The sequence below is a fragment of the Symphodus melops genome (assembly GCF_947650265.1).
Source record: "Symphodus melops genome assembly, chromosome: 7".
Classification (NCBI taxonomy): domain Eukaryota; kingdom Metazoa; phylum Chordata; class Actinopteri; order Labriformes; family Labridae; genus Symphodus; species Symphodus melops.
Window position 1 is genome coordinate 12,610,673 of NC_136697.1, and position 14,989 is coordinate 12,625,661.

Consider the following 14,989-nt stretch of genomic DNA (forward strand, 5'->3'; position numbering starts at 1 on the left):
GTATACTAGCTCACTCTTGTGATTCCTTGAGTTGTTTATTTTGAGCTTTTGCTTCTTTTACTTAATCCAAATATTTGTCTCTCTAACTCTGTAGCCTACAGAGGAGACTGTGGGTCTGGATTTGAACATTTTTAAATACAAAAAATTAGTAAATGTGTCATGTAAATGAGAAAATTAATGAAGTGCAGCCAAATTTTGACAAAACTGACTCAAACCATGAGAAATCTGAGGTAAAAGTTGTCTTCATTAGAAATGGATCACACACTACATTACTGCATAAAACAGAAATAAACAGTCGGCCCATTTGGAACTTTAAACGGAAAAGGTAACAATATCCAAAATAATTAAGTTTATCAACTCTGCAAATGTCCAACATTGTCTCCATTATTTAGCAATATTGTACTTTTGGCCATTATTTCATTGACTTAAAAAAGAAAGAAGTGAAACAACATCCAATGTACATACACATACAGTCTAGTGAAATCTAAAAAGGTCCCAATTGGCTTCATGAGGCAGCGTTTGTGGCCGTCAGTGAGCTGTCTTGGTCAGTCTTTAGGGTCTTCGGCAGTGAGGTGACCTCAACCATGCCGAGCCCAGTGTGAGGGACACTTGTGTTCATTATGTGTCTCTGTAAATGTTTGATCCAGTCCTCCTGGACTGAAAGGGGCCCCTGGAAGACCAGGTCACAGAACCTGTCAACAGAAGAAGGAACGATCAATGAGACAAATTAGTGGGTTTTGGCCATGATTCTACAGGAGTCTTGTATCACCCCCCAAAAAAATCTGGTGTCAGAAAAATGTCAATTAAAAGCAATTTTAAGGATCTTTTTGTTTGATTTTGGTGCCCATAATGGGCAAAATATGTATTATAAAGTCCCCTTTAGTTCGCTAATAATATGTATCAGGTCATCTTTTTGAGTCTGAATCTAGGTAAGCTTGTTCCATTTTTTTCTTGGAAAGCCTGGACGACAGTAAACTGTATTACCTAAAGAAATGCTTATTCAGATCAAACCTTTTGTACAGCCGGGCCTGATGATCCTCTGAATATTCCTCTTGTGCCATTATTAGGTTCACATTTGTTGTTTTCAGTGACATGTTTTGACATGAATTAAAGGGGCAGCACACGAGCTCAAAAAGACTGTTGTACCTGTTTACATCTAATGAAATCTCCTGAAAAACTCAATTACCCAGAGGAGCTGTACAGTATATGTGACTGAAAAACAGTCATGGAGGTTCATTATCATTTCCCATCATTTTGGGACTTCAGCCAATTTTGTTTATGGCCTCTGCTTTTTTTAAGAGTATTTTTTTTTGTTAAATTAGGTTGTTAGAAATGCGTCCTACTTTTTAAAATTGTTTTGGAGTTCATCATTTACAAAAAGGTCTCTCAGCCTCCTGCTCTGTAAATAAGAACTGTTACAAACAGACTTTACATACATTACTAAGCAGTGTTTACAAGGCGTCATATATGTGGGTTGTACAATTAAAAAAAGAAAATATTACCTGCAGGTGAGTCTGTACATTTCCTCTGGAGTTTGTGGTAAGGGCAGTGACTTCTTCTTTGGGCCAGGCCTTGAGCGTTGTCTCCTTATTTTACAGTCCAATGCTTAAAGAAAGAACATTTTTATTTTAATATAATGGCTCTGTCTTATTAATAAAATAATAACAAGGTGGGACATTTTACACCTAAATACAGCAGAAATCAAGTATATCCTGAGTTAATGTTTCTCTGAGTCACAGCTGTTGACAAATGAAAAGCGTGAGTACACCAGCTGTATGTTGTCTGAGTCATGTTTACATGGACGGCGCGGCCTTGAATGTTAAACTGTTTTAGTCAAGGACTGGAGGAAAGAAGAATAACAAAGCTCACACTTATTGCTTATTTCCAAGTCGCTTAAGTGTGTTTAGATCACGGTTCTTCCGTGTCAATTTATGCACAATATGAAACTATGATTTAACCAAAGTGTGCTAACATTAGCCTGCTAACACAACAACGCAGGGCACAGGCAATTGCAGATTGAGCTAAAGACAATTGCCCGCTGCTTGCACTTAATGGTGTTTAATTATGGTGAGCTCTAATCCACAACTCCTTCATGCGAACATGAGTTGAGGGGAGTTGGAGGTGACCACTGGAAGATAGCGGGGGCTTCAGAATAGCGGAGATGTCGCAAAAATGTTTGTTTTGGTGTAATGCCTGTGTTCAAAGGCGACATCCACTGGATCAAAAAGTCACACATTTCTTCTTTAAATTAGCCAAAAACTGCTATGTAGCCAAAAATTAACAATAGGACAATAATAATGTGACTGTGTGTTGCTCTATTGACTATTTAGTAGGGATTTGATATTTCTTTCACAAATGAATGATGAAACTTTTCAGTTTTTAGCTTGTCAAGCCGAGTATGCTCTGCTGAGCAACAGTCAAACCCTGATGCAGACACAAACTGTAACAAATAAATGAGATTAATTACTAAATGCTGACGAATGAAAACACTGCTTGTGAGAAAATAGATGTACTAAACTGCTTCTGTGGAGTTGGGAGTGGAATAGCTGTAAGTAACTGCAATACTTACTTGTCCCGTCCTCTAAGGCGGTCCTTTTTCGTTTTGCATACGCCCGGAGGTGATTAGACAAACTAACTCCACTATGGAAAGTTGCATTGCAATGGACACAAACCTTCCTGTTGAATTCACCTTTCTCTGTAAAAAGACAAAAGCAGAAAAATAAATGAAGACCTGAATATGTTGCCGGTTATTTTTAAAAGCTGTTGAGTGGTGTAGGACATTTTTTTTGGGTATGTTTGTTTTATCAGAACGTAAATTTTTTGTCTTTCAGATTAAAACTGAATGACTTGTAAAAACAATGATTTACATTTTAAAATGCACTGTTTACATTTATAAGTATTTGTGTTAAGCAGTTGAAAATGCAACATGATTAAACACAATTGTAATATTAAACTTTAGATACACTGCAGTACTATGAAATTACACAATGGTCTTAATACTACAGGCTTAGTGCAACAATTGATTTCTTTCCTGTAACTCTAAGGCAAAACAGCCTCCTTTGGAGAGGTCACACATTGTAAGATGAAGTATTTGGAACACACCCTGTCCTTATTCCATTTTACCAAGTGTTAATGGGTTTTTTTACGATTTGACTCTTAAATGCAGTTAAGGTTATGAATTGACAAAAATAAATTGACGCTTCTTTATTATAATAAGAGAAAATATCTTCAGTTTTTGAAATAGACTCTGAATGAACTTCCAAAATGTCATTCTACACCTTTATGCAGATGACACCATACTTCTACAAAACATCAAATTTAATGATCATTGGTCATATAACTCTTTAAACAACTGCTTTACAAACTTCACTATTCCTGACTTCTATTAGTGTAAAAAGCTAAAGCATTATGACAAATATAAAACCAGTACATTGTTGGGATATTGGCTTATTATAAATAGCAGCTACCTCTCCTGACTGAAGTGTCTAGTGAGTCCTCCTCATTACATTTATTAATTATTTAACATTTATTATTAAGGATTTTTATCTTCTAGCAAATGACACAATTTTTCCCGTATGTTTTTGGCAACTGAGGTTTTCTCTTACTTTACTGCAGAAAGAAAACGGGTTTCCTACAAACTGTACCAAAAAAAAAGGAAAGACTTTAACTCCCACTCTGATTTCTTCTGTTTACAACGATTATGAAGTTACTTACCAGATATCGACTTTGGCAGTGACGATGCAACTCTTGATCCTGGGCAGTGCTCACCATTTGTAGAAACTGCTAATGTGTTTTTTGACATCTGAGAGGACCCCTTAAGCCTGGCATCTTCCTGACATTTTCTCTTCTTTAGAATTCCTATCAAGGCAGTTGCACCCGAGAGCGAATTTTTAACATCCAGTTTAGTCTCTAGCTGCCTTTTTTCAGGTTTCATTTCTGCTAAAGAAAATGTGTGGATCTGTGGTTCAGTTTCAGTGCCATCACTGGGGATAGAACTCCTTTTTGGGATTCCAATGGGCTGTTGCCTGTAAGTATCAACACCGGACAGCTTTGGTGAAGCACCATATTGGAAATGGTTCCGTCTCTTTCCTAGAATTTGAAGTGCACGCTGGAACTCCTTTTTGTCACGCATCAACTCCCGGAGTAAATATAAAGGGGATTTGTTCTTTTTTGAAAAGCTTTTACCAAGCTTTTTGAGGTGACCTCGTATGTGGTTGGACTGTCCAGTCCTGTTATCAAACGAGTCTCCACATAATGGACAGGAGTGAATACTCTTCACAGTCTCAGACTCGGACTCCATCTGTAATGCTGTTTAAAAAGAGAACAGATAAAGAATTGTGAAACTGTTAATATAACAGTTTTTATGAATTGACCAGATACAAATAAAGATTGGTTGATTGGAACCCGAACATCATCAGGTACACTGAACTTTAAAACATCAAGTACTGAAAAATGAACTAAATCCCGGTCTTTTTTTTATCTCAGCAAGACAGTCGAGTAGTTCCATTGATTGAAAACCAATCAATTGAATAGATCTAAAATGTAGCTTCAGAAACAAACTTACAACTTAGATCTCTGTAATGCCTTGGTAAGTGTAATGACTGGTAACAACCAACAGCCCTGATGGCAACTATAATGAAATTTGTTATAAAGCAGAGATTCCAAAGTAAAGAGCATGCAATAAGTATGTAGGTACCTTTTTTCAATCTCCGAAATGCTGAGATCTTTCTTCGAATTCTTGGCCTTCTGTCATGAGAAGCTACCTGCTCAGGAGGCACTACATGGCGTGCGTTGTAGTTCAGTCCGACCCTATGAAGATGCCCTCGAACATGGTTGGACAATCCAACACCTGACTCAAAGATTGCTGGACAGTATGGACAGTTCTTGCGTTCTGATTCCAAGTCTGATGTGTCCTCTGTGAAGGATTCACTCAAAGGTATTTGGTGAGTTTCAAAGTTTTCTTGAAATACTTCCGTTTCTATGCATTCTTCTTTGATTTCAGGGCCATCTTGTTCTTCTTGCTCTTCGGTCTTTATTTTCTCAAACAGCCTTTTAGACGCTTGCAGTGCACCCCTCATGGACATTCTTCTGCTGTATGTATAAATGATGTTTGGTTTGTCTCTCTTGATGTCATTGTCAAAACGGTTAGGGATGGCATCCGTTTCCTGGAATTCGAAAATGTCTTTTTCATCACAGCCTGACTCTTCTTCTTCTTGGTTTACTTTCTTAGGGCTTGGTTTTTGTGAGATGAAGCATGAGTCTTGGTCAGAGGTGTTTCGATAAGGAATAGACATCTTCCTTTTAGATGGCGACTTCTTCACTGTTGACTCATCCTCTTTCATCTTGGGTACACTTCTGCAGTAAATATCACTTTGAGTTGCACTTGATGGGACCCAGTGGTATTTTGGAGTTAAAGCTGGTTCTTCAACCTTGACAGTCAAAGTTTCTGGCAAATCATCTGGGCTATCTAGGTCACTTTTGAAATTCTGAGCAGATGTGCTGCAGTTGTTGCTTTCTTTTTTCTGTTCTGCAGTCTTCCTTCCATGTCTTTGTCGGGACAGTAGAACATTGATAGACTTGTCAAGCTTTGATTCGGTTATTTGCGACTTGAGACTTCTCCTTATCTTGCTATTTTTGAACAAGTCTGAAATGTCACTGGACTCACTAGGTGAAGACGCTCTGTCAGGAGAGATTTGATCTTCTATCAAGATTTTAGACGTAAACTCTGCATCTTCAACAGAAGTTTCACGAGTAGGCACGTTCTGCTTCTTAAATGCTGATGTGTTTTTCTCACGACGTTGCACAGCTTCATACTCATCGTAAGTTTGTTGGTGGCGCCGCAGAAGGTGATTCTTAAAAACATTTTTGCTAAAAGCTCTATAAGAACAAACATTACAGGAGAAGAGTTGAGGGTCATCATTCTCGATTCGCTTTCTAACTGTGATCACGGTGTGCTGCATAATGTTATGTCTCCTTAGATCATTCTCACTCAGGGACCTGAAGCTACATTTGTCACATCTAAACTTTCTCTTGTCCTTTTCATGGGTCTTTGCATGTTGAACAAACGTGTTTGGGCAGTTTGTAACGAATGTGCACTGCGGGCAGAAAAGCTTTCTTCTATCGTCTTTCTTTTTGTCATTCATGCCTTTGAACTCTTCACTGAGTCTCTCTCTCTTTTCATGGCGAAGAGTCATGTGGTCAATAAGTGAACCACTTTGTCTGAATGACTTTCCACACTCGCGGCATATAAAAGGCTTTAGTGAGATATTAGAAGGGTCAACATGAGACTTCATATGACAATGCAAATGATGCTCTTTCTTGAAATTGAGCTTACATTTTGAGCATGAGTAACACGCTTGCTTCTTCTCTAAATGACAGTTTGTTAGCCTTCGTTTCAGTGGTGAAAGCCCATGACTTATACTGTTCTCGTGTGAATTTCTTGCAGGTCCGTTGTAAAGAATGTCTTTGATGGCCTTTACGGTTCCATTGGGATACTTGGAAACCTTTTCTGTAGAGGGCAACTGTGACTTCCTTGACCTTTTGACTTTGCCGACAGGAATCGAGTCTTCTTGGCATTCAGTATCAGATAATTCCTCAGATGACTTGGGACTCAGATCAGGATAAAGGTCCTCTGAGGGATCCACCATGACAACCATGTCCATTTTCCGTTTTCTTCTCTGTCGGTTAGTGACAGAAGGGACTTCATCTTTAGACTCTTCACCAGGTGAATCCCCATGACTATCCCACAGAAACTGCATAAACTCTTTATGAGGATCCCAATGAAGGTCACTAGCACCACTGAAATTATCCAATGAGTTCTCAGGCGAGTCTTCATCAAAACCCCAAATCCCTGCAGTGTCAATTTCCTGCACTGTTTTTAGAGGAGTGATGCTTTTTGTCTCATCTTTTTCCGCGGAGATGCTGTTGAGTTCATGGGCTTGTGTAGCCTGATGTGAAGAAGGTCCGTTTCCAAGGCCAACTGAAGACAGCATATCTGTGTTTGACAGAACATCTAGGACACTGTTTTGTTTCAAAGAGGGCTTGCTGAAAGAATTGGTGCAAGTGGCTTCTTCTTGGGCCATTCTCACTGGCTCTTGCAGGAGTGTGAAGGCATTGATCTCAGGTTCTGCATCTTTGTCATCCTCATCAACACCTGTCAGGCATGAAATTTCTGCTGCCATGACCTGGAAAAAAAAAAGTACAGCCTTCTTTTAGATATTCCTCAATCACAAGGGTTTGTAAGCAAAATCCACCATATCACAGCGAAGGTAAAATGACAACCTTTGTACATAAGAAGGTAATTCGGTAGGATTGGCGTTTTTGTCTCTTTGGAGTGTTGTTAAGGTACAGGAAGGATAAAAGAAATCCAATCCATTTCAGGATGCATGATAATATTGGCACATTTGGTATCCGAGGATAGAGGTAAATTATTAATTGGTATCCTTCCCCAATAAAGATTTCTCCTTTTATGACAAACCAATCAAATTACCATAAAAAGAAACCCAGCTAAAATAAATTCAGCTACTCCAGCAATTAAAATCTGAGAGACACTCGCTCCAATTTACAGTGATGTCTCATAATGTTGTCTAGGTATCACAGAGATTTAGCTTGGTTCTGTACGTTTCATCGAGGCTGTATTAAGGTGTAGTCACACCAGGAAAGTCCTTTAGTCCCATTCCAATGGTCCGGACCAAATTCAATGTTTCTTTTTTGGTTTGATGCAGTTCATTTTCACATTGCACTTTTGGTGAGAGGCAGCAGAATTTGTAAACAAAACCATGGGTGCAAAGATGGTTCATTCATGGAACAAAAAGGTCTGGGGCCTGGTAAAGCAGTAATCGCAAAATGAAAGTAAACAATCATGGAGATCTTGCGTGCTGCTCTCGTCCTTGTATTCTTTTAGACAAACATTTTGCTTTTTGTTATGGTCCTTTGCCCAAATATTCAAGAGACTGCATGTTTTCTTGCTGCTCATGTTGACCCACAACTCATTTTTAGCAAACAACACTGTGCTGCATACCAAACAATTATTTCCCATAATGCATGTGGCAACGCCTGTTACGACCAAAAAGGCGTATGATTTTTACAATGGGTCAGACTGATGTCCAGTGGCTTTTTTCCGTCTCAAATGAACCATACTTGGGTTTGTTTGGAAGCAAACTAAGACCATCTCTTCAGCTGGGTCTCAGCTCGGCTGTTAAGTACGCACCCAATTTCAATGGTTTGTCAAGCCTGCCAAAAAGGTCAACATCAGGGTTTTAGTTTGTTTCAAGGGAACTAAACTATGTGTTTCATATGGACCTGTGTCTGCAATAAAGCTTTATTATTATATTATTAAGGTGCACCAGAGTGGGTAAATTTGGCCAGGAGACTTACCTCCACACTATGCTCTATGGCCCACAGTGTCTGATAAAAGTTCATCTAGCTAAAGTTGCACCAATTGTAAAAAAAGGCCAGGTCAAAAACATTTGACCTGGGGTCTGGTGGATTTGTCAGTGTCTGTGGAATTTGCCATGTTGGCTGATAAACAAAAGCAACGTAACAGTGATTTGTGACAGACAACCACTAAAACTGAATCCTGTCCTTCTGACTATATGAGCAGAGCCAAGCAGTCCCACATGCTCAGAGACCACAGTGCATTCAAACTAGGCAATCCGTAATGTGCCAAAGCACATTTGACACCCAAAGTCCAGCTTGTTTCACTTGGATGAATGCTCATTCCGTGCTCAAGCACAGTACTCTTTCTTGGCCTTGGCCTGGTTAGAAGTGGTAGGCTCCGGCACGGTATGCTTGCTGATGCATGAGCACAAGCAATGGAACGCAAATTAGAAATGACATAATCCATCCCTGCCTTGCATAATTTAGAAATCCAGGATTGTCAGAGGGCTGTATCTGACCAAAACGACTCAAATTCAGTGAAGTTGCAGTGACAAAGTCAGAGCTAAGTGATACTAAAGCCCTGTTTCCACCAGTTTGGCTCGCCTCGGTACGGCACACATTTAGCAGCACTGACTAAGGCCCCGTTTACACGGAGACGCTGTGACAGTAAAACTAAACAGTTGAGTATTGGATTGGCCTTTCGTTCACACGGCGTCTGTGTTTCACAGGGGTGAAAACGCAAGCTTTTGAATTCGACCTCCAGGGTGGAACGAAACTGATACGGGGGCGTATCACAGCCATGTGAACGAAATGGAGCGGACTCTCTGGCTGCGATGACCTCACCACACCTCCCCCCATACATTTGGACATGCGCAGTAGTCGAGAACAAACATAAACAACAATGGCGGCGGATTTGCTTGTGCTATGTGCTTCAGCAGCTATTCGCGTTGTATAAACAGAACCTTGATATGATACATTGTGTATGTCGCCGCCGAAAGGGCATCGAAAACACTTGCGGCAAATTTTCAACCTTTACCCAAGCACAGGGCGACCATACGCAGCATTTAGGTAAGACTTGTGAGAACTAGCCGCTAAAGAGGATGTTGTGGAGAAAGTGGTTGTACTGGTGAGTGTTGCGTTGTAAAGTTCCACTGCCCACTACTGGCCGGGCGTGAGAACTACATCGTTTTCACTCAGGCAAGACTGCCGTGTAGACGGTCTGTACTTTGAATCCGGAGTGGGGTCGTTTCGATGCGTTTCTATCACAGCGTCTCCGTGTAAACGGGGCCTAAAGCCGGGAAAAACCCCCAAATCACTGAGCCATACCATCCTACTTTTTGATACCCTTCTGTTGGAGTGCCAAGTATATTGATCCGACCCGGTCGAAAGGATGGTCACTTCCCATGTGAATGCAGTATAAAGTGTCATGTTTAAATACCCAGTCGATTGTCTGTATTCCTCCTCACGGCACACACACACACTTAAGTCACACTAAAGTCCTGCAGCGGGGGTGCACTTCTATTCATGAAGAGCCCAGGAGGAGGGGTCTAGTTTGAATGTTGTGTTTACAAGCTGCAACAAACATTTCTACTGACTCACTTTTATCCAACGAGAATGAATTACTTGCCTAACTTAAATTTCCATGACTGCAGTATTACAGATACATCTTATTGTTATAGCCCCAAATCAGCAACAATTAGCTACCGTTACATATTATCATTACCACAATTTATGTAGAATGTTTCTGCATAGAAACCAATCTGGATTTAGACAGCAAAATTCTCTGAAGTTTGCCCAAAGGTTGTGACAAACAATTGCAATTATTAAATGCAGTTACTGGTGCCTGAACCTTTTAGAGGACTACTTCACCCATTTGCAATAAGCTTTGTATCATTAGAAACCTGGTCGTATTTTTGAATGGTTGACTCCCTGCCAATGGTCATCCCGGCCTCATTTTCCTCTGAGACTGGAAAGCTCTGTATTTCTTGTATGACAAGCAACCTCCGATGATGCAAAAATAATCATTTTGTGTCATCAGAGGCTGCTTTGGTTCAAGGGGTTGAAACTACATCACTAGTTCCAGGCATGTCACAGATCAGTTGGTGGAACTTCGCTGCCAGAATCTAAACGCAACTTTCGCCATCTTGCTAGGAAGTGGTGCTAACAGGCTCTGTGGAGAAAGCTGAGAAAAACTGACAATAACGAAAAAAGTACGTTTCCACTAATTAGTGATATGGATGAAGGGGTTTTGAAAGTCTTATGCTCGAATCGGATGTTTGTGGCTATCTCTACGAGACGCAATATAGCAACGAGCAGTTGAGGCTGATGGAGGGACAGGAGGCAGCTGCTGCCGACACGCAGGTCTTGTGCCTCGGCTGTTGGCAGCTGCTGCAGCCGAGGTACAAGACCTGCCTGTCGGCAGCAGTGAGAACTAAGAGCTCGGGCTGACTTGAGCTGGGGCGGACTGGTGATGTCTGCTCTCACTGTTTGCCTATGGACACAGACATAAGCCTTGTTTCTACCTAGCGGTTCAGTTCGGTTCATTTTGGTCTGGCACGCATTTTGTGGCGATTCCATAGACTACAGCCGGGAAAGATTTCCGAATTACCGACCTGTACCGTCCTACTTTTTGGGACTCTTCTTTTGGGGTGCCAAGAATATTGATCCAACCCTAAAAGGTGGAGCTAAACACTGAAATCCCTTGAAATAATCGTCACTTCCCGAGTGACAGCAGCAAACTCAACCCCATCACATTTAAATACCCAGTCGATTTTTTATTCATCGATTGTGTTTGTAATAAAGAGCCACATGCCAGTGACAAAGTAGATGAACTGCTGGATGTCCTCCATCGTTGGTTTTGTTTGTGACGCTGTTTGTTTGTGCTGCTGTCATGTGAGGCTATTACATAGCTGACACGGCTATCAGCCTCCGGCATACACACCGCCTACCAAATATGGCACGGTTGGTTTTGGAAACACAAACAGGATCAGGCTTTACCGAACCAAACTGTATTGAGCCATACCAGTGTAAGTATCAGATCGGCTCGGGTTACCAGATTGGCTCGGGGTCCTGCGCCTGCTAGTGATGTCATACAAATGAGTGTTTCTGATTGGTTGAGCTTGCTGTTACCGTGGTAATATTTCCCACCCCTCTATGCCATGTTTGAGAACCTTGACGCGAACAGATAAGTCTTGTTAGAAGGCTCACTAGTTAGCTAGCTAATACGAATTGCACTAATAAACTTGTCATACCGCTGTAAATATAGTTTATATTTTTCAGGAAACAAACTTCAAGATTGCAACACTTGCATGAAGAACACACTTTAACAACAAAAGTTACTTTCAAGAAAACCCCCCCAATATAATTCACAAAGGATTGTGGGATGGGTAGTTCCTTGACCTCAGACAAAAATCATGATAACAGTCTTGTACATTTCGTTCAGTTTTTTAATACAGTTTAGGTGCCGAATTAATTATATTATAGTTGTAATATAGTATAGCTCAAAGACCCACAAAAAATGATGTTTTTCAGTGTTCTTGCAAATATTAGGTTAATAAACAACTTATTAAGCTAACGTTAAACTAGCTTGTCAAATCCGCTAATTAGATTGATGAAGCATAACGGTCATGACGTCATTATAAACCGACCACGGTGTAGTTCGCTAGAGCATAACGTTAGCTTTTTACTTCTCTTGGTTGCATTAACTCTTCAAACTTCATATAAATGATGTTAATCTGTAAAGATTATCCCGCTGAACAAAACAGCTACGCATCAGAAACGTGTGTTTGCCACAGAGCTTATTTTCTGCAATGATCCAAAATTCAATGCAAAAATCCCATAGGCGAATTTTCGTAGGAACCACCAGAACCATTTTTTTCGGGTTGGCCTACAAAAATACGTCATCACTAAACCAGTTTATAGAGCATCCTAGCCTCAGTGGGAGTGGCCGGCAGTGCTGTGCATTCTGGGAGTTGTTGTCTTTTATAAACATAAGCCAAAAATATATTTTCTGCCTTTTTTCAGTCAGGAAGGCACCAACTTCAACATGTAGTTCACATTTCTACAACATATGACTCAATTTCCATTCAGATTCATGTTTTAATGGGTGACGTATCCCTTTAAATGAAAACAGCACTGAAATGATTTGTTTCTTGTGTGATAAATTATCATTGGGTCTCAAAGTGATTAATCAAGAAAATAATTAGGTGATGAAAAAATATATTAGCAGGCCTAAAGCTAATTTAAGTCAGCTCGCCTTAAGATGGTTTACAATGGAAACAATAATGAATCATGCCATTTTTTAACATGTTTCACTAAATGTTAAAAGTGAAACAGAGACATTACCCTATTCAGGCTTTCACATGTCTAATATTTAAAAAAGGTAACCATGTTTTAAGTGCTAGATATTGAAACAGGTAATTCTCGTTTATAAGAGGGTGCCTGTTTGATATGTAAAGTTAAGAGTAAGTTATAGTGTCAGCAGGTTTGGCTTGATCCCCATTAACAGTCTAAATGAAAACTAGCTAAACCTCAAATCTATTTTACACTTTGCTTTAAAGATAAATTGAAGCCTTTGATAACACTACAAGGTCGCGTCAGATGAGTGGAGAGGTCTAGGATTTGAAGGGCAATAAAAGTGTCATGCCAAAGGGAATCCTTCTATGTCAGTGTAGGATGTTTTTAAACCTTGTGATAAAAATAAAAAACAAACACCGAAACTGCAATGGGATGGATCTGTAACATGGTATTTGATGAGCAGTTGTGGATTTGGTGTGGTTCTAAAACTTTCAGCATAGTAGTTCAGCCATCTGCCAATCACCAATCGTTGAAAAGGGTTTTCAAAGATACGGAAATACAGGATGAATTAAATCATTTATACCAAGTTAGGTACATGTTTCAAAGCATTTCGTTGGCGTTTATGTCACGCTGTGTTGTTGGATGCTGCTTGCAAGAGCTGCAGACCATTTCATTAAGGCTGCTTCATAGCAAAACCTATTCCTCAGGCTAAACTGTACATAATGACAATCAACGACACCTATGGACCATAGAGCCATCAGGGAAATGATGAAAAACAAGTAAACGTTACCTCCGAGCTGTGCGGATGAGGACAGGGCACAATTTAAACGCTGCATTGGATAATTTCTTACTTTCGTCTTCCATCTATTTCACAGTCGCCATTTTCCGTGGTGGTCTGGTGTGGGACAGATCATTTTCTTTTGTATGGGTAAATGTAAGTACAGTTAGCGTTACCGTCACAAACAAGAGCGATACTCCAATAAAAACGTTTTAAATGTAACTTTAGGTCAAAAACAAATATGACTCGACTGTTACTAGAGTCATTGTCTTGTATGATTTCGTCAAGTGATGTTTAGCGTCGGCGCCATGTTCCCCCCCAAAGATCTGTAATGGTTCAGTCCAGATGGGAGGCATAAAAACCCGAGTTAATGACCATCTCCTTTGAGTAGGAGATTTATTTTAGGTTGATGGCGGTTAATCACAGTATGAGTTGATAACAGAAATGTACTTCTTGTATTTGTGTGTGTAAGATGACATTTGTTTAAGCTATTTATAATGTTTATTTTTTTTAGAAGTATGTCAACAAAAGAGAGGCTGGTTCTGGTTTTAGCATGTCCCCCCATGGTGGTCTTCTCACAGGTCTTTGTTGCTTTTAAAGCAGGTGATTAGCCGGGTCATGTATTCTCAGCTTCGTGCATTTAAAAGAGAAAAGGCATTTTGTACGTATACTAACCAAGTATGAATCAAATTCGCCAATAAACACCTGTTATGGCCTATTTTACATTGGAAGGAAATATTAGGCCACACAAAGCTATCCAGTGTTGTGAATGTAGATGGGAAACATTTGCTAATAAAGTTTTAACTGATTGAATCTCGGTCAAACTTCATAAAGAGAAGTTAGCTAAAATGTGAAACAACGTCAGCTTTTATCTTACGATACAAGGAGTAGTTTGTTCATTATTAAAGGTGGGTAACTTAAAAACGACGACATTTATATAAAAAATGTGAAGTAGGCCATTTGGTAAAAGTTCGTCAAACATAAAATAATAACATAATAGTTTATAACCGTGTGATAAAGACGTCTATATATTTTAATGTGAAGTTACAGTATAAGCTAGCAAGGTAATGTTACTTTGAAAATAACAAATAATGAGGTATTTACATTTTTCTATCAATATTCAAATATCTTTAGCACCTGGGCCTTTTGAAGAGCATTTAGGTCTTGTATCTATATCTAAAGTGATGGTGTTCATTAGGAATCTTTCTATCTTATACTTTTATTTGTCCAATTATCTCTTAATTTTCACAGTAAAATTCAAACAGTTTGAGATAAATCATACACAACGTCATTTTGATGTCCATACAACATTGGAAAGTTTTCTTTTTGAAGATAAGTCGGCTAAACTTAAAGATAGTTAAACCATCACTCATGATAGTCACTCTGACAGGGCCTTGGAAAAGACAATATCTTTACGCACTTACTCAATGTATTTACCCACTTTACTTTACCCACTTACTCATATTATATATTCATATATTCATTACTCATTTTATATACATATATGTATATATATATATATATATATGAAGAGCT

General features: G+C 39.4%; 1 protein-coding gene across 2 annotated transcripts; it reads right to left on the reverse strand.

The window, feature by feature from the left end:
* Window positions 1–224: 224 nt before the first annotated feature.
* Window positions 225–13,788, reverse strand: znf644a (zinc finger protein 644a). Of its 2 annotated transcripts, none has more exons than XM_079348680.1 (6): window positions 13,527–13,788; window positions 4,697–7,184; window positions 3,715–4,308; window positions 2,570–2,695; window positions 1,503–1,605; window positions 225–692 (listed from the first exon to the last, which is right to left on the reverse strand). In XM_079348680.1, exons 2-6 carry the CDS (start codon window positions 7,179–7,181, stop codon window positions 506–508), a joined length of 3,495 nt encoding a protein of 1,164 aa, XP_079204806.1. In that variant the 5' UTR covers window positions 7,182–7,184; window positions 13,527–13,788; the 3' UTR covers window positions 225–505. The 2 variants fall into 2 exon arrangements, with proteins under 2 accessions (XP_079204806.1, XP_079204805.1); XM_079348679.1 differs by having other exon boundaries at window positions 13,466–13,788.
* Between the last annotated feature and the right edge of the window lie 1,201 nt (window positions 13,789–14,989).